The following is a 20,919-nucleotide window of genomic DNA, read 5'->3' on the forward strand; positions in this document are numbered from 1 at the left end:
AACCATTTGTGACAATGCAAGGGCGTATACAGAAAAGAGCTAAATCCAGAAGCAATAGTAAATATGGATTTTATGGTGGCCCTCATTGCAGTCAACAAACTATTTATATATCTTCCTATTCAATTTAGCCCAAGTGGACACAAAGTGGTATAAATAATGTGAAACTCAGCAACAGATTGTTCTTCAGAGCAAAGAGCCAGAAGGAGGTTGAACGTTGTTGTACTCTCCTCAACATACACAGTATGAGCCTAATGAACCAGTTTTGTTGTTTATCTGCTTTGCACAATTCCTCTTGAATGTATTAATTCATCTTCTTCCTCTCTCCCACCCTCTACATTTCTTTCTAGATCATAGGTCTGTTGTAAAAAGTACAATGGAAAACCAGACCATTGTGGATGAGTTTATTCTTTTGGGGCTTTCTGATGATGCAACACTCCAAGTTTTCCTGTTTCTGATTTTCTTGTCCATCTACCTAATAACCCTTGTAGGAAACATGCTTATCATGCTGGTGATAAGGGTTAACCCTCAGTTACATACCCCGATGTATTTCTTTCTTACTAACTTATCCTTCCTTGACATCTGCTATTCCTCAGTAACAGTTCCCAAGATGCTTGAAAGCCTCCTAGCTAGTAAGAAGACAATTTCTCTCAATGGCTGCATCACTCAGATCTTTTGCTTCATTTTCATGGTTGGAACGGAGATCTTCTTACTTTCAGCAATGGCATATGACCGCTTTGCTGCCATTTGCAACCCACTGAGATACAGCACCATTATCAGCCACCGTGTATGTGTCCAAATGGTGGTAGCTGCATGGATATCAGGCTTCTTGGATTCCCTTGTTAATACCCTCTTTTTAACTGGCTTGCACTTCTGCGGTCCCAGAAATATTAACCATTTCAGCTGTGAGTTGCCTTTGCTGCTGCAGCTGTCTTGCAGTAGTACCTTTGCCAATGAAATGGTGATTCTGACCTTCAGCATGACATTAGGGTTTGCCTCCCTCCTTCTAATTGTAGCTTCCTATATGCGCATTATTAGCACCATTCTCAAGATACGTTCGGCGGAAGGAAGGCAGAAGGCATTTTCTACTTGCGCTTCCCATCTCACTGTGGTCCTCCTGTTTTGTGGGACAGCATTCATTAGGTACATGAGACCTGCATCTGGGTACTCAGAGACATTAGACAAGCTGGTGTCCATTCAGTACAGCATCCTCACCCCCATGTTAAACCCTATCATATACAGCCTAAAAAACAAAGAAGTGAAGATAGCTTTAAATAAGCTCCTAAGGAAATGACTTTGATCAAGGCTTGACAATGATTTAGATTTCCATACTATCGTGATTTTCATGCTATCCTGATTTTTAAAATGAAATTATGTGTGAGAAAAACCTATACACACTGTTATACATTTGAGGGGACTGGTAAGGGGGAGGTTTAGCGGAGCCAGAACAATTATTTTATTTATTTTTTTTTTATTTATTTATTTATTTATTTATTTATTTATTTATTTATTTATTTAATTAATTTAATTTACTGCATAATTGTAGAAAAAACCTCAAGGCAGTTTACCTAAAATGTATGATTTGCTAGGGAAACTATTGATGAATGCCTCCCCCAAGCTAGGTGTTGAGTCATTCTGATCTGCCCTGCCTGTGCCTCTGTCCACCTGCCCACTAGACCAACCTGCTCAGCACTGCGCCTTAGCTGCCAGGGCTCTATGCCCCCTCAAAAATGTGTGTCCAGGGGCATGGCCCATCTGCCCCCCCCCCATGCTATGTCTCTGGGTAGATCAGCAGCAGCAGCAGCAGCTGAAAGTGGCTTGGAACTAGTCTAATTTTATGTCGGCTCAACTTGCACCATCATGCTTTACACCAGCTTTTTCCACCTAGGATTGTTCCCTTAGTAATATCTGAATTCTTATGCAATGGGAATTTTTGTCAACTTGCAAAACTTTTATGAAATGTTGATTAATAATTACATTATAATAATTTCAATCATAATCTTTTTATTATTTATACACCGCCCATCTGGCTGGGTTTCCCCAGCCACTCTAGGTGACTTCCAACACATATAAAAGCATAATGAAACATCAAACATCAACAACTTCCTGACACAGGGCTGCCTTCAGATGTCTTCTAAAAGTTGTGTATTTCTTTATTTGCTTAACATCTGATGGGAGGGTGTTCCACAGGGAGAGGACCACTCCCAGGAAGGCCCTCTGCCTGGTTCCCTGTAACTTCACTTCTCACAGTGAGGGAACCGCCAGAAGGCCCTTGGAAATGGACCTCAGTGTCCATGCTGAATGATGGTGGCAGAGACACTTCTTCAGGTTTAGACTTTACAACAAAAATATGAAAGAAGAGACTTAACATTCCTGGATACTGGGGGAAAAAGTATGCTTTTCTATTCCATGACATTTTAGCATGCTAATGGCAAGAAAAAAATCAGGTTAAAATTTGAACACGCTGAATCTGATAGCATATTTCTCATGGTTCTGTGAAAAAGATAAAAATCCAAAACCTGTATGAATATTAAAATGTTTATAACAATTTTATATAGCAGTTTTTTTTAAGTTTTTGTATTTGAATATATCTGAATTGCCTTTGTGTGCAATGAAAATGTTACATTAACTGGCACATATAAAAGGAGAAAAAGCAGATATTTTACAGGGGGAAAGCCGATAATCAAATGGTGTACTGACAAAAAATAAAAAATACACACTTATGGCTTTGCCAGCTGATTCAGCAACATACCAGTAAAATCAGAAGTAGAGTCTGGCCATTGTCAGGATTCTTCTTGCAAGAGTGCCTCTTGAAAAACACAAGTATTTGTGAATGTATTGCTGCATGCCACCACAATCTCCAAGCAGAACAAGATTCTAGCAGCAATTCCTCAGTTCCACCCAGCTTTCCCTTCTCTGCAGCACTTTCTTCTTCCACTGCTGGCACTGGAGAAGTCAATTAACAGCAGATCTTCAGCTGCAGCGAGTTCACCCTATTCCAAGGCATTGTCTTCTTCCTTCACTTCTACTGATGGCATCTCTGTGCAGTCCAGGTCCTTCAGATTCCCATCCACCTTCTGGATCTCTTTTGTCACTCTTTCCATCTGGGGGCATTGCAGCTAGACTCCTGGGTCACTTTTAAGCCCCTGTATAACTTTTAACACATCACAGGGCATCACACTTTCCTCTCCACAGCAGCTGATCCATTTTATCCAGCTGTTGGCTTTGTGGCTGCATTACTCTCTTAAACCACTCGATGAACATTGATATTCTTCTCTCCATTTCAACTTGGGCACATCTCTCTAGCAGGCTGTCCTCCAGGAAACATGAATCCAAACTTCTGACACCAGTGTTACCTGCCATCCCAATCTCCAAGCGATGTAAGATTCTAGGGGTTCCAGGGGTTCATGTTTCCTTTTGGATATGAAGCACATTGGAGACGGTGGTGTATTTATGTAATATTGAGACATGTATGCAACCTGAGCCTACAATGGAGGGATGCACAGCATCAATACCCCAAGAGGGTCTTGTTTCTCCCATATCCTCTGCCTTGGATTTAAGCAGACAACAAACATCTCATGCTCTGTTTCTCTGCCTTTCCAGCTTGCTGCTTTTGCCTCCAGATTCTAGCTCACATAACAGCTAATTCTTAACTCTGGCTTTTGTCCTTCTCACTATCTGCAAATAGAGAAAGGGTGCCATTTCCCACAAAGCCCTTCCTTTGGTCTCCTTAGACCACACCCAGATTCTAGTCTGGATATTTCCCAGAATTTGAAGGCTTGATTATCACTTGCTGGATTTAGGAATTAGAGAGGTCTGACATCCTGCTTAACATTCCAAGCCTTGATTAAATTCTAATACTCATTGGATTCAGAGATTAGAGACGTCTGGAACCCACAAACTCATACCAATACTATCATTCTTCCATGAGACCATCTGAAGAGAAAGAATGAAAGCATCACTGGTTAGAATTTGACACTTCTCCCCAGGGTGTTTCTAAACAAGGGTGTGGGGGCTCAGGTCACAGATCTCTTCTGTGTCTAGCTTTGATGTTACTGGCTCCTGAGAGTTGGTGGGTTATAAGCTCTTTATATTGTGAGTGAGCATTATTTTCTTGGAAAATATTCAAAAGGGCCAGTTCTGGGGTGGCTTCTAATACCTGTTTATTTATTTTGCATATTTCTTGTAGGACCACTGTCCCAAAGAGTTGTATTTGCACATACTTTTGTAACCCATGAAAACTTTTAATAAAAATTATCCAACAAAAAGTGTCTGATTTGTTGAGTAGTAACAGAGAGTGCTTTGGGTTTGCACATCTTGTGTTGTGCCATTCATGGGGGTTATTGAGGAGCATTCCTGTAGGACAGGGATGGAGAGCCTTTGACCCTTTAGAGGTTGCTGGACTACAAATACCATCATTTTTGAACATTACCCATGTGGGCTGGGACTGATGGGATTTGAAGTCCAACCATATCTAGAGATATATAGGTTCCTCTTGGTTGATTTTATTTCTGAATTAAAGGTTTCATGAAATAGAAAGGATTTACAACCTTTTTAGCCAGGCAAAAATGTTCATGTGTTTCTAACCTCTTCAGGGGAAAGTTCCTAAATGTTGGAGTTTTGAGACTTTGGAAGAAGATGAATAATAAACTGAAGTTATTCTGGTGTGTGGACATTTTGCCCCTAAAATTTAAAAGTGAAAGGAAACAGCTGGGTATATCTGGTTTTCATGAAAGTGTTGCCATTCCTAGGTGCTACTGTTGGTGAGTGGTTTTGAGAATCTAAGAGCATCTGAACCTTGATCTCGTTGACCTATTGTTGAAATAGATTACCGGTAAATGATATTTGATTTTCTGTTTAATCCCAACAAATGGATTTTGCAGCAGAATTCTGAATAAATAAAGTAATGGAAATAATAAATGCTTAGACCCAGTACTGGACACATGATAAAGTTACTGAAATCAATTGGTTTCAATAGGTCTTCTTTGTGTATTACATAGTTCAGGGGTGAAAAATCTTTTCCAGGTCAAGGACTGCATTGACCCATGGCAACTCATGGCTCACATTAAAGTGGATGTGCCTCAAGTGTAAAAGTGGGTGTGACCATTTTAATTTTTAATTCTAAAAGGATACTTTTGGTCACAAAAATCTCTTGACATCACAGTGTCAGAGGAGGCAACTCATATGAGCGAAAGGTAAAAGCATTGTGCTCCCCCCATTTTTTTACCTGCATTCTACTACATTACTAATTAAATCAATGAGACTGTAAAAAGCCAGAGACATGTACAACAACTCACCTATCATAAAAAGCTTGGTGAAAATCAGTAGCTCACCTGTCTGAGCTGAGTTGCTGCTGCATGGTGGGATGGAGAGGAAGAGGGGCAAGGTTGACTTGATTAAATGCATTAGGTGCTCCTGCTGGTGAATTTGTACCGTGATGGCTTTCCATCCTGGAATTTAGCCACAACTCATCCAAAGGGAGGTCAGATGATCAGTGCAGCCCCACTATGCCATCCACTTCTAGTGAGACTACCTATGATTATCACCTGAACTCCTGCATAACAAATTATTGAACATTGATGGAAGGCTACTCCTTCTGGACAGTTTTGCAGCTATCAGGGACATTTGTTGTTGTCTCAGCACCTCACTGACCCACGCTTGAGTTGCATTGTGGGTTTAACTAATCACCTATGGGCTAATGGGCTAAGTAGATTGGGGGCAGCTGTTCACTATGTTGCAGGGGTTGGGAATTTTTTTCCACCCGGGGGCCACTTTCTCTTCTTGGAAACTTTCTGAGAACCACATGTTATGAAATCAACAACAAATGTCAATTTAAAAGTGTGGATAGTGGAGATTTTTGCCCAGGTTTGAAGCAGAGATGGTCGCTAGATGGCCCCTGCATTATATCCTGTAGAATATGAATATTCCTGATCCTGGTATGTTAAAATTGAATAAAGTGGCTTTAGTTAGTCCAGTGATAGGTATCTCATCTTACTTTGCACATCTTTCTGAAACATCTTAATTTAAAGATTAGCACAGTTATGTAGTGAGGTCCTATTAATGTTTAGCCAGAACTAAATCTCACTGGTTTCAATAAGGCTTACTTCTTAGTCTGTTTGTAGGAGTTTGCATTCACAGAGTCCCTTGTTCTAGAGATGTCTTAAGGAGAACCTGGATATCATGCACTTTTGAAAAATGTAATCACTTTGCTTATAATTGGTTTGCTTTGATTTGCTTCACTTATTAATTCACACAGAAATTCCTCAAGAATAATAGCTACCACATTTTCAGATATGACAGGACACTGACGATTTCCCTTGATTTTTTTATAAAGCATTTATATACCACCTAATTATTCGTATTTCTTAGAGGTGTACATGAAATTGCAATAAACGGCACAGATCTAAATAAAAAGTGGTTTAGACACTGAAGTAGGAGTACTTAATGAAGCCTCCAGGGTTCCAGAGTCCCAACTTCCTACACCCGCAAACCTCCTGTGATTAAAGATGACCCAGATAAATACATTTGCTGCTCTTCTTCGCAATCAAAGATTTTACTGCAAGGTATGATTTGCTGGTTTCACCTTAAATAATTGCCATCAAATTCCAGAGCAGGGATGGGTAGATATGACAGCTTTGTTTTGCTGGAGAACTCCATTACAAAATTCACAAAAGTGTGAATTTCAAAGAATGGCTGTGGTTTTGTTTACATATTGTTTTGAGAAGTGTGGATTAGGTAAGTTCACCTTTAAATGGGTATTGAATTAAATTTCTTCCCCATCCTTATTCAGGCGTACTAGGTTTTTTCTTGTTTCTTGGTTTGTTTGTTTTTTGGAACTCTACAAAATGGGGATATTTGTCACAATTTATCAAAAGAAATGTTAGTTAGCCTAATGAAGAAAGCACAGGATCACATCATGCAATGATAAAGAACTGACTCCCCCCCTCTCCGCCCCCCCCCCGATGATGTTGGGCTACAACTCACATCATTCATCAGCATCTCTCTGGGATTTTGGGGTATTTCAAAATATGTGTAGCTTGCCATTTTTAGTGACTATATGGAACAGGTAGTTTATTCTGCAGATGCAAAACAGTTCTTGTCATTAGAAGAGTTAAATTTAGAACATTGGTTTAAGCATTTATGAAAGAAAGGAATCTTTAACATGCATTTCAAGGAGTTTAGAATTGAAATATTTTAATAATAAGCTTATATAAGCTATACTGGTTTGTCCAATGACAGCCTCATAATGTCAAGTTTTCATTAATTTTTTTCTTCCTCTGCTCCTTTCCTTTATAGATGTTATTTTCTATTCTACAAATAAAAATGATGGCTCCAAATGAAGACTGGATATCCAGTGAGGAATGCAGCTGCTATACTGCAAAAGCATATTGGATTTTTCACTTTCCCATAATCTGCACCATGCCATGGTTTCCCAACATCATCACCATGTTTTGTGATGCATCTTAAGATGCATACTTGGAGATCAGTCTGAGCTGCTGTTGCCACAACCAGAAGCATTCATGTTTGAAAAGCATTCCAAAACATAGAATATTGTGGTGTAGCAATTCTTAAAGGTTTGTGCAGTATATTGTTCTTATCACAATTCCTTTGAGTCTGGTTAGCATTACAGGAACAACATAACGGGGGGGGGGGATAGCCACCCCCTTCCCTTAACTTCTTAGTAAATAATAAAGAATGGCATGGACAAACAGTAGTGATGTCACAGAGTTTATTTTGTTGGGGTTTTCTGATCTTCTTCAGCTGCAGCTTCTGCTTTTTCTGGTATTTGCGATTATGTATATTGTGACCTTATTGGGAAATATCACCATCATTTGGCTCACAACAATTGATCCAGCCCTTCAAAACCCCATGTATTTCTTTCTCAGGAATTTGTCTTTCTTGGAGATCTGCTTCACTCTAGTTATAGTCCCTCAAATGTTGGTGAACCTCCTTTCAGAGAACAAAACCATTTCCTTCCCTGGGTGTGTCATGCAAATGTATTTCTTTTTCTTTTTTGGAAGTTCTGAGTGTTTTCTCCTGGCTTCCATGGCTTATGACCGCTATATAGCCATATGCAGCCCTTTGCACTATACAGTAATTATGAAAAAGAGGTTTTGTATCCATCTGGCCCTGTTCTCCTGGTGCTCAGGAATTCCAGTGGGGACAGTTCAGACAACATGGCTATTTAGTTTCCCATTCTGTGGTCCCAATAAGGTTAATCACTTTTTTTGTGACGGTCCACCAGTGTTAAAACTAGTCTGTGCAGACACTTATCTATTTGAGCTGTATGCTGTCACAGGGACTATTGTAATTGTACTATCCCCCTTTATCCTAATCTTGGTCTCCTATGTTCATATCATCACTACGATCTTACGAATGCCATCAGCCGAAGGCAGACACAAAGCCTTTTCCACTTGCTCTTCACATCTTGTTGTGGTGACTTTGTTCTACGGCACAGCTGGGTTAACTTATTTCCGACCCAAATCCAGTTATTCTCCAAACACCCAAAAGCTGTTGTCCTTATCGTACACAGTTGTCACTCCCATGCTGAATCCCATCATCTACAGTTTGAGAAACAAGGAAGTGAAAGAAGCCATGAAGAGACTTTTGAGTAGAAAAACACTGAAATTGCAGCTGTAATCGCATGAAAGACTGGAAGGGTTCCAGGGATGTAGTTCAGTAGTGGTGCATCTGTTTTGCATGTAGAAGGACCCAGGCTGAGTCTTCAACAATGACAAAAAGGGCTAAGAGAAACTCAGTGTCTGAAATCTTGGAGATCCACTCATAGACAATGTAGACAGTGTTGAACTAGATGAACTAGTGGTTTGACTGCATATGGCAACTTCCTATGTTCCTCACTCACCTGCACCTACCCTGCAAAGGTAACAGATTGAAGTATCCCTTCAGTTATTTCTTGTTGTTGTACTTTAACTTATCTCCCTGTTTTGAAAATATATTTTGAGAATGAGATATAAAGTTATAAGTGATCCCTTCTGTTGCTCTGTGATTGAGAATCATGATAGAAAATGCTGTATTCATAGAAACAGATCTATTAGGACTGGATCCACTCAATTCCCTAGCTTGCCATAAAGTCAGGCATAGCCAATGCCCTGCTGACATTGTTTAGTTCCAGTTCTCATCAGCCCCAGCCAACATGGCCAAAGGGCATGGAGGATGAGAACTGCAGTCCAACATCTGGAGACAAGCCCTGCATAAGTGTACAGCTATTGTTAATGCAGCTCTCCACTCACTGGAGGACTGTCAACAGGTAAGGAGGGATCAGGATGCACAGGGAAGGCATTGGGGACAATGTGAAAAATGAATGGACCAAACACTTCATGGTGGTTGTTAAAAATATTTTGTGCCAGTGCTTGTTAGCGCTGCAAATAAGAACATGTATGTGTTAGGTTGGTTTATGTATTTCCTATATATGAACTTCAGTGCTTTCTTTTTTTAGATTGTCTCAAGGTGTTGGATCCAAAGATTCTTGTCCTCCTTTGAAACACACTTCTTCCAGTGGAATGATCTTCCCTGGAAGAAGCTCCTTCTGTTGGAGAAAAGCAGCCTTTCAGTACAACCCATTATGGGTTGCTATCACAATGAAGTGATAGTTTCCTATAAAACTGATAATTTATACCGCACACCATGCCATGCTAAGAACATAAAATCATAGAGTTGTGGAGCTGGAAGGGACCCCAAGGGTCATCTAGGTCAACTACCTGCAATGCAGGTACCTTTTGCTCAATGTGGGTCTCACGTTGCTTCCACCATGTGGTCTGAGCCTGTATCTTGGATACTGTTGGGGGGTGGGGGTGGGAATACAGCCCTCTGTCTCATTAACTGTTGTAAGTACTGATGAGAAAATGCACAGCTGATGAAGACAGAAACCTATCTCAGAATTAAAATTAATCTAGACTGTTAATCTACTCTTGTGGATAGGGGAAACAGCATATTACTTTAAACATGTTCTATTCCACCCACAAAATGTCAGTAGGGAAAACATCCCTGTTAACATAATTGTAACTGTGTTTTCTGAAAAGTAAACATTTGGCTTAATCAGATATTGCACAATTAGCATTAGCTACTCTAGGGAGAATGAAGAGGGGACAATCTAATCCCAGGTGTCACTTAAGGAAATTCATATAATCAAACTTGGTCACCAAAGCACAAATCTTTCACAATCTGGGTGGCTCCTAAGCTCCTAAGATTCTGCAGGTAGGCAAATAATTTATTCATTTTTACTTAGCAAACCTTTGCCATGTAGCTGCTGCTCAACAGGAAATTTATGAGTTTAACCTTAGTGTATTCACATACATGTCTGGGTTTTTTATCACCTATTCCAATTTAGGAATAAGAACATAAGAAGAAGCTTGCTGGATCAGGCCAATCTAGTCTAGCATCCCATTTTGACTGTGGACATTGCGTGATTCTTCACTTTGATTTATATGATATAACACTAATTTAGAATCAGCAAAGCTTCCTTTCCATTTCATACTGTATTCTGTCCACTTGCATTAGCCTGCATTCTACATCACTATACGTGATAAATGGAGAATTCACATAAGTTTAGAGTAAACCTCCATAATTTTAATCCACCTCCAGCCCCTGTCCAGTACAACACTTTTGCACTTTCAGCACCCCAGATAAATAGCATATCATCCTCTGGTTAATTGTTTCCGGTGAAGGAGACTTCACCATCTCCAAATGTAGTGATGTGTACCCATCGGAAACTTTTCCTATGGCTCCCCTCATCCCCTGTAGATAATACCATCAGTAAAGTTGGCAAAACTTGATATAAAATATAGCATCAATAAACTATCATGATCCTGGTGCTAGTCTGTATCTTAAACATAATCTAAAAGGTTTGTGTAAAAATTCCTGACCTCTTAATATTAAAGATTAGCACACTAATTTGATGTTATCAGCAAACTTTAATTATCACACACACACACACACACACAGAGAGAGAGAGAGAGAGAGAGAGAGAGAGAGAGAGAGCGCATGAGAGAGAGAGAGCGCAATCTTCCTCCAAAAGTAAAGTCATGATTCAGGAAACAAGCAAGATAAATGGCCTTTTCTTACTAAGTTTATGGACAATGTATGGACAAGGTAAACAAAACAGAGGAACTTGTAAGAAATGAACAAATGATTAGCCAAAGACCCATTCCATTTCCTCGGTGCTTTTTCCCAAGAAAATATGTGCCAGAACTCACTGTGAAGTTGTTATTGTAAGTTGCTGGGTGATGCAGGTCAGTCCTGAACAGATACCAGTGCTCCTAGTTCTGGTGCAAGTCAAATAAATGTCCCCGCACCCCTCATTCTCTTATATTCAGGTGGATGGCTAGGACAGCTCAGAACAGTAGAGGCCTGGCTGGGAAGCTTAAAGCCCAACAGCACTAAATGGGAGACAGATTGAAGAAAAGGAAATACAAATTGGCACTTCCCCATAGCTTCACCAATTGCAGCTAGGAGCAGCTAGGAGCTAGGTGGAGTCATAGATGCAAAATAAATGTCAACTCACATACACTGGACAGCTTGAGGAGGAGCCTACAAAGAACTGTGTGACTAGCTCTGTGCACTCAAGGGGTCTTTGAATTTGTATGCCTTGACCAGGGCTCCCACTTTACTGCCCACCATGGCAGCTAGGTTGAAATTGGGACATTTCCCAAAGCAGTTTGTGATATGCAGGGAAGAGATACTGTATTTCACCACATAATCATTACATTTTTATGTTAATTTTTATTTCCAAAAAGGGGTCGTGATAATGCAAGAAAAAAAGTGGGTGTGGGGAGAGCGTTTGTGTGCTGTTGCATTTGGGGACGCCTGGTAGGAGACAGATCTGCAGTAAGAAACCCTACATTCCCTGCCCCGTGAGCCCCACATGGAGAAGAAGAAGAAGAGTTTGGATTTGATATCCCGCTTTATCACTACCCGAAGGAGTCTCAAAGCAGCTAACATTCTCCTTTCCCTTCCTCACCCACAACAAACACTCTGTGAGGTGAGTGGGGCTGATAGACTTCAGAGAAGTATGACTAGCCCAAGATCACCCAGCAGCTGCATGTGGAGGAGCGGAGACGTGAACCCGGTTCACCAGATTACGAGTCTACCGCTCTTAACCACTACACCACACTCGCCCTCTGCACTGGCCCTGCCTCAGGCATGCACGCATCTGCTGCTTGCTCCCTGGCACACACAGTTACTGGGTGCTGGGCAAATCTGCGGGTCCCAGCTGTGTGCCTCCGGGCAGGACCTCACCATCATCCCTCCCCCTGCCAAATATCTCCTCCATTGCTGAGTCTTGGGCTGGGCCTCCTCAGCTGCCACCACTGCCTTTGCTCCCTGTGTGGGGCTGCCTCGTTCTCCATGGGCTGAGGGCTGGCTCAGCCAACAGACAAGGCCCACAGGCAGGCGTGGGCCCACAGCAGAACAGGAAGAGCCTGGGAAACAGCTGCACCAAGAGCCATTTAATTTTTAAAAGCAGAGAAATGCTGTTGAAAGTAAACAACAGCTTCAGAGCAAAATGAAAACCTCACTCGCAAGGGATTTTCATTCTTTGGAAAGGTATTTTCACTCCTGCAACGATTATGCAGTTAATCCTTTGGGACTGATTTTAGGGCCCCCAAAAAGGGGTATAGCTATTTTGCAGTGGCAATGATTATTTGGTGAAATACAGGTAGATCATTCTTGAGAGAAATCTAAACAGATAGTTTGCAGAGGTCTTATTTGAAATTACACTTGCAAATTAGTAAGTGGAGCATTTCAGTCATAGAGCCAAAAGGTATGGACTATCTCCCCACCAATTCTGTAAATGTAATGGTTATGTTTCAAATAGATTTTTCCCAGCCACAGTTAAACATATAACACATTCCATCTAACAGTTTCTCAATGAGGGAGTGAACAACTCTCCTACACACACTATAGTATTTTATTTTATGTGAAGTTGCTACAAGAAATTGTTGTGTAATGCAGGGTATTGGAGAGGGAGAGATGCATTGAGAACAAAATGAGCACATTAAAGAACAAGACACTGATTAACAAAGTGATGGACAATTAGACTGAGTAAGTCAACGTTTAAAGACTGATGACAATACATTTCCCCTTATCCTGCCTTAAACTGCCCATATTTGAACTGTCCATCCTTTATTGCTTTTTACTAACAGAAAGGAACAAGTTCAATGGTTGAAGAGTGGTAGAGAGACACTACCATCTCTTTAGAAAATTGCTTATAGAAGAAGGAACACCCCGACAGCTTTATCTGACAGTGTTCAAGACATGATGACACAGACTGAGAAAAAGTTAATTACCCAAGACAATTGGACCAGTGTTACAGAATTCATCCTTATTGGCTTTTCCAATCACCCTGAGCTTCAGGTACCTCTTTTCATCCTCTTCCTTATCATCTATGGAATAACTTTGTCAGGAAATGTGCTAATTGTTCTTGTCACAACCTTGGACCTTTCACTTCAAAGCCCCATGTATTTCTTTCTCCGGAACCTTTCTTTCTTGGAGATCTGCTTCAATTTGGTCATTGTCCCAAAGATGCTGGTCAATTTTCTGATAGAGAACAAGACCATTTCCTATGCTGGCTGTGCCACACAAATGTATTTCTTCTTCTTCTTTGGTGCAGCTGAGTGCTGTCTTCTTGCTGCCATGGCATATGACCGTTACATTGCCATCTGCAATCCCTTACGTTATCCAGACATTATGAACAGAAGGACCTGCTTCCAGTTAGCTGCTGCATCATGGTTCTCAGGCTTCCCTGTCTCTACTGTACAGACCACATGGATCTTCAGTTTGCCATTTTGTGGACCTAATAAAGTCAACCATTTCTTCTGTGACAGTCCCCCTGTTCTAGAGTTGGCTTGTGCTGATACTTACATGTTTGAAATTGAAGCTCTCACGGCCACTGTGCTCTTCATCATGTTTCCCTTCCTCTTGATTCTCCTCACATATGTTCGCATCATCACCACTATCCTGAGCATGCCTTCAGCAGAGGGACGACATAAAGCCTTCTCGACATGTTCATCTCATCTCGTAGTGGTTACTTTGTTTTACGGTACAGCTACATCTACCTATTTCCGGCCCAAATCCAGTTACTCACCAGATACAAAGAAGATCCTCTCCCTGTCCTACACAGTCATCACACCCATGTTAAATCCAATCATCTATAGCCTGAGAAACAAAGAGGTAAAAGGTGCATTGAAAAGGACATTGTGCAGGAGAATATTTGCCCAGAACACAATATTATTTGTTGATAATTAACATAGATCTGGCATGTGCCAGATCTTGATGACTGTGATATAAAATGGTGATTTGGATGTATGGATGGGCTTTCTTTTATCAGCTTTATATCTTATATAAATTTATGTTATAATTATTTTCAAAAAGTATCTTCAATTTTTAGGAAAATATATATCCAACCATTTGAAGAGTACAGGAATTACAGGGAAAATACAGCATGTAATGAACTTTTATTGTAAAATATTATTTGTATTAATCAACTAGCTTTCTTGTTTACAATTATTTGCCAAAACTTGTTTCTTTCTTAATTTCTTTTGATTGAAGTTATTCAGTTGGATGATAGCACTGATGAGAATAAGATCCAATCCCATGAAACTACTGTTACTCTATATGCAGTAAAACTATTAGGACTGTACATTCTACCACCTCTTCAGCATGGGATAATGCTTAATTCCTGTATCCCATATCTCCTCAGAAGGAGTGACCCTACTATTAGGCAAAGAGAGGTGTCAACCTCAGGTATTGAATGCTGGGAGGCAGGGAATGGCAGTGGTAACTTATTTAAGATAGTGATAGTATGCTCAGAGAATATTGGCCCTACCAGCTTACTTGCAAAAGCTACAATTTCCAGACTATCTTCAAAGGCAGTCCCATGTAGAATGCATTGCAATTGTAAGCTTGGAGGTTGGCACTGCATGAATAACCATGGCTAGCCTATCTTTATCCAGAAATGACCACAGTTATCACATCAACCAAACCCAGGCATAGGCCTTCCTAGCCATTAAGGTTACCCGTCCCTCAAGTGACAGAGATGTTTCCAGAAGCACCTGCAAGCTATTAGAATTTCAGTTCCAGTCGTCCGAGCTGATATGGCTCATCTTCCTTTGAGCCCAGCAGAGCATTAAAACAACAAAGTCCACAATGGAAGGATGAGGCAGGTATGGGCTACATTGCTATACTTTATTACTAAGCTATGCAGAGAGCAAAGAAATATACATCTCCTCTCTGTGAGAAGCAGAGAGCAACTGAACAAAGAAAAACGAAAGAACAAAGGAAACAGGAAACCAGTAACGTCACATCCCGTCTCCCTTTCCCGTGAGAATCCAACAGTATCTGGACTGTGGAATGTAAACAGTCCTGTGACTGCAAGCAGCTGCTCAGTGAGGAAACAGAAACTAACACAAGCTACATACCTGCTCCTACTTGCTTTCTATTTTTGGGGAATTTTTTGATACTGATTTGTTTGTGAAGGACCCCCTTTGGTATATATCAAAGTATGCTGGATATAGTCTGGGGCGCACTGTTTACATGGGACTCTGGTTTGCTAAGAGGGCTTCTTCTAATGTGAAATGAGAGTGTGTTCTAGTACCCAACTACCATTCCCATACAGTTGTGCATTGAAATTTGGTTGGTTTGTTTCCAAGCAAACACAAGCATGCTAATAACCTCTTTTCCACCTCTCCCCATCCCCTATACTTCCTAGTAAGCAGTAGAAATTACTAGGAAGTATAGGGGATGGGGAGGGGTGGAAAAGAGGTTAAATGGGACGCAGGTGGCGCTGTGGGTTAAAGCCTCAGCGCCTAGGACTTGCCGATCGAAAGGTCGGCGGTTCGAATCCCTGCGGCGGGGTGCGCTCCCGCTGCTCGGTCCCAGCGCCTGCCAACCTAGCAGTTCAAAAGCACCTCCGGGTGCAAGTAGATAAATAGGGACCGCTTACCAGCGGGAAGGTAAACGGCGTTTCCGTGTGCGGCTCTGGCTCGCCAGAGCAGCGATGTCACGCTGGCCACGTGACCCGGAAGTGTCTCCGGACAGCGCTGGCTCCTGGCCTCTTAAGTGAGATGGGCGCACAACCCCAGAGTCTGTCAAGACTGGCCCATACGGGCAGGGGTACCTTTACCTTTACCTTTAAGCAGTAGAAATATGCATGTGGGTGGGTGTGAAAGTGCAAAGGTATATAAAGTAGAAGAGTGCCTAATGCTTATAAAAAAAGAATAATTTAAAAATGAAAAATAAAGCAAATTAATATACTTTATACATCATTAATAACATTCATAAAATCAGCTCCATTTCAGTTTGGAAGCTCAGAGAAAGACTTAAAGTAGCTTGGAGCAAGTTACTTGTACACCCCCTTTATTTATTGCATCAGATAAGGATGAGGCACAAGAAAAAGTGGCCAAGAAAATTGATAATTACATATTCCACTATTAATTATTTTGTTATGGGCATGTTGGAGAACAAGTCAATGATTCTTAATACTTGGGAGCTACTTTTCAGTTTGCTCTGCCCTGTTCACTTCAGTTTGAATATGATGATGATTACCAGTGTTCATACTTCCCATATGTTTTGACACAGTTCTCTGCTCAAACAACAAATAACATGCATGTTTTGAGAGATTTTTTTTTTAAAAAAAATTATTTTGTTGTGAAAATCTGAATGCAAACATATTTTATTGGATATTTCTATTTAGATTAAAAAGAAGTTGTAGACCGATGTGGCAATGAGATGGGTTGGATCACACACTTGCTAAAGTTACATGGAGCAAAAATAGACTAATATGCCCATCCCTGGTTGCAAATCCACCCGTCCGGTACATATGATGTTCCATTTTCACCGTTGCAGACATAATTTTCTCAGCGACTGAATTCACTGGGGAAATCAAACTTCTTAGCAATCTGCACTTTGAGGATTATTTTTTTCAATGCTGCTTTCATATCCTTATTCCTCAACGTGTAGATCATAGGGTTGAGCATTGGAGTGACTACACTGTACACCACAGCTATGATTTTGTTCAGGTCAAAAGATGAACGGGTAGTTGGACTTACATACATGAAGATCACTGTCCCATAATATAGAGAGACGACAGTAAGATGGGAGGCACAAGTGGAGAAAGCCTTGCGGCGCCCATGTGAGGAAGGTATTCTCAATATGGTTATGCTAATGTATATATAGGAGACAACAGTGGACAGGAACGTGCTCAGAATCACCATAGCAGAAAGGAAGAATACAATCTTCTGTGTAAGAGATGTGTCTACACAAGCCAGTTTTAGTAATGGTGGAATATCACAAAAGAAATGGTTTATCACATTGGGTCCACAAAAGGGTAAATTCACCACCACTATGGCAGCTACCATAGGGGCCAGACAGCCTCCTGCCCAGCAGGCAACCACGAGAAACACACACACTCTTTTATTCATGATTGTTGAATATCTGAGCGGATAGCATATGGCCACATATCGGTCATAGGCCATCACTGCAAGGAGGAAGCACTCAGCTGTCCCAAGAAAAAAGAAGAAGTAGGACTGTAGCAAACAGGCAGCAAAGGAAATTGTGTGCACCCCCATCAACAAGATGGACAGCAGCTTAGGGACTGTTGAAGATGTATAGCCAATGTCCAAGAAAGAGAGGTTTCCCAGGAAGAAGTACATGGGGGTTTGAAGGTGGCTGTCTGTCTTAACTGTTATGATTATGATTATGTTGCCAGTCATTGTAAGAAGGTACATAGCAAGGAAGAGAAAAAAGAGGGCAATTTCCACCTTCCGAGTATTAGGGAAGCCCAGAATAATGAACGTTGTCACTATGGTATGGTTCAGAGGTTCCACAAACCAGTATTCTTGCATCTACACAAACAAACAAACAAACAAACAAACAGTATTGCAATGTCATGTCTTCTTATTTTTAAAAAATCCCAGTAAATATCACCAAACTATGCAAGACACTCTTGGCTTTGTCCCCATCCTCTCCTCTCATTAAGGTGCAAGCCTGTACACAAACACAGAAAGGGCGTGGGTAGGGATAAACTATTGAAAATATGAATTTGAAAACTGGAAATAATATAAAGTTGAAACAGATGCTGCAATCATAGAATTATAGAACCAATTTCTAGACAAAATGTTTCAGCAGAATTTTGGAAAGTGCAAAATTTCATAGGGTTTGTTTGGGTTTTTGCGTGGATAAAACAGTTAAAGATTTCTTTTTTACAATTGAAAACAACATTTCTGGATGTGACATTTCTATAAGAAGTCATTGCACAATGGTAGAGTGTCTGCTTTGCATGCAGAAGGCCCCAGGTTCAATTCCTGATCTCTCCAGGTGGTGCTGGAAAAGAATCCTGTCTGAAACCTAAGTAGCCACTGACTAGCAGTGTATATAATAATAAGCTACATGGACCAGCAGTTTGACTCCATATAAGACAGCTTCCTATATTCCTCTAATGGAAGAATGGAGATACCATGAAGTTTAACCTAGTGCAAAATATTAATACAGTTTCGGAAATTCTTTTTGAAAGTGGGAATACAATTCTTTTTGAAAGTGGGTATCCAATTGTAATAAAATAAATTAATAAACTCTTCAGTAGCACTTCAATATTATTGTATCTTCTTTGGCAAGAAGCATTTCCATTTCCATCGCCTCCCCAATAACTGAAGGCTGGGATACAAAAACTGTACCTGAAATTCTATGCAAGTAAATTGAAAGTCAAGGAGGAAGAATCTGTCCAAAGATACTTTTGTTGAATTGTTGACAGGTTTGTTTGGTATTAATAATATTCTCAGGCTGCAATCCAGTGCAGGTTCAAGGCATGTGCATTGAACTGAATAGGACTTTGCAAGTAAACCTGCATATAATTCTGCATAGAATTCTAAGCAAGTTTATTGAGACACCAAAATATTATTATTAGGAGAAGTGATGTGTTGCAATTAAAACAAAATATTTGGGGTGACATAATCAAGCTAAAGTTGTCTTTAAGAACAATCCTATGCACAAGAAACTGACATAAAGTAAGCCAGGCATAAGTTAAACTGGTGAAGGTTTCCCCAGATCCAAACTCAGTGCAGGAGTTGGGCTTAAGTTACACCACCCTATTTGCCAGCTTAACTTTTGCAAAGTTGCCAAGTCATGTGATCAAGCTGGCCTGGGATTTAGCCACATCCTCCTCAATGGTCCTGGAATGCCCTGGAATGACCCTTTTCACTGTTTATGCTAATTTAAGATCTGCTGGGCTTGGCTCACCTGGCTAGATTCCAGCCGAGCTGGGGTGGGGTAGATACAGCAGTGTATCTCCAGCTAAGCCAGGAATGGGGAGTTATGCTGTCATAGCCTTGCTATGCTAGGAACCCCTCAGCTCAGCCAGACAAGTGCTGGATTCTAACCCCACTCATCCCAGGATATATTACAATATAATTCTTCTCCTTGGCTCATAGATTTCAATAAGAGGAAGTTAACCATACACTTATTTTGGCTGGACTGCATCCTGAGTTTCTTAGCCTTAGGCAATTTGAATGCCTAACATTTACTGATACATTTAGATTAATTTTATTATTTATAAATAAATAAATAAGTCCATCTCACTGGACTATGAAGGACAAACACATTGATGGGGGGGGGGACAATAGCAATAATGATAAAAATGAAATTAAATCCCAGATCTGAGTCACTGCACACCAAATTAACACACTGAAACAAAAAATGCAACAGACTTACTATACAGGCTTAAAATTGTCACTTGGAGTTCTGGGTCTGTTTTTGACCTTTGTGTCTATTGTCAAAAAACAAATTCATAAACAAGGACTATTGTAAATGAATCCAGATATGTTATAATAGTTGTTTACAACATACAATGAAATAAACTATAGGAGATATCATCATAAGCAGTGTCCTTTTATTCCAAAGCACTGAGCACTGGCTGCTATATCAATTCTTATTAGTAGGATTAGTATCTCCAAGAATGCATGTCTCTTGGGTTTTGAACAATTTAGCCTAGTGAGAATTAAATGTATTCATGTGTTTTAATGATGAGAAAATAGTATCTAGGCAAGCAAATATAGGTTATCTTTTCAAAAAACCAAACAACCCAAAGATTAACCCAATGTTTTCTTCCCAATCTATTCAGATGTCTCCTGTTGCTTTCAAACACCACTTTTCCCCTTTCATTGTCTCTCCATACTCTTTGTCTCAAAATATAACAACAGAATACTTTACTTATGAGTAAAATAGATCTTTATTCAGGCAAGTAGCTGTATAGGCTCAACAGTACAGAGGTACCTTGGTTCCTGAATGGCTTGGCTCCCGAACAAATTGGCTCCTGAACGCCGCAAACCCAGAAGTAAGTGTTCCAATTTGTCAATGTTTTTTGGAAGCTGAACATCCAACGCAGATTCTGATTGAGTGCCAGAAGCTCCTGCAGCCAATCGGAAGCCACACCTTGGTTTTCAAACAGTTTTGGGAGTTTATAGACTTCTGGAACAGAATAAGTTTAAGAACCAAGGTACCACTGTATAGGTTCAGCAGCAGATAAAGGAGTAGAGACAAGAGTTCAGGAGCCAAACAGGCATTCAGAAACTGAGAGAAATAACAGAGATGTCCCAACAAGCTTTTGAAGGTGAAAACATGGTAGGCATCCTACTCTCACCTATGGAGGTGAAGCCTGATTCTCAGTGAAAAGACAGCGCTATTCCCTTATGTTTCCTCTATAGCCTCTGCCTTCTTCTGCTCAGCCAATGCTAGCAGCTGGTTGATGCCCTCCCCTCCTGTCACCCTTTTTGGGGGGGGTTTCTAAAAATGAATTTAAAGAGATTTTCAGCAGACTCCTAACAGCTGACTCCTAAGCCTACTCAGTACTGGTGCCCTCCCTATGGAGCATCCCTTCAGATGTCAAGGAGATAAAGAACTACATAACTTTTAGAA

General features: G+C 40.6%; 3 protein-coding genes across 3 annotated transcripts in view; 2 read left to right on the forward strand and 1 right to left on the reverse strand.

Annotated features, from left to right (window-relative positions):
• The window catches only part of LOC309354852 (vomeronasal type-2 receptor 26-like), a gene marked incomplete at both ends in the record, with an annotated part of 356,212 nt that overhangs the window by 317,815 nt on the left and 17,478 nt on the right, over positions 1–20,919 (reverse strand). The window lies entirely within an intron of this gene.
• On the forward strand, positions 374–14,259 carry LOC309356127 (uncharacterized protein; the record flags this gene model as incomplete). The annotated part of the gene is made up of 2 exons (XM_081887306.1): positions 374–1,275; positions 13,227–14,259. 2 exons carry the CDS (start codon positions 374–376, stop codon positions 14,257–14,259), a joined length of 1,935 nt encoding a protein of 644 aa, XP_081743432.1.
• Positions 7,693–8,637, forward strand: LOC309355525 (olfactory receptor 10A4-like; the record flags this gene model as incomplete). Its single annotated transcript, XM_081886463.1, has 1 exon — positions 7,693–8,637. One exon carries the CDS (start codon positions 7,693–7,695, stop codon positions 8,635–8,637), a length of 945 nt encoding a protein of 314 aa, XP_081742589.1.

This window comes from Podarcis melisellensis (genome assembly GCF_964234715.1).
Source record: "Podarcis melisellensis genome assembly, chromosome: 13".
NCBI lineage: Eukaryota > Metazoa > Chordata > Lepidosauria > Squamata > Lacertidae > Podarcis > Podarcis melisellensis.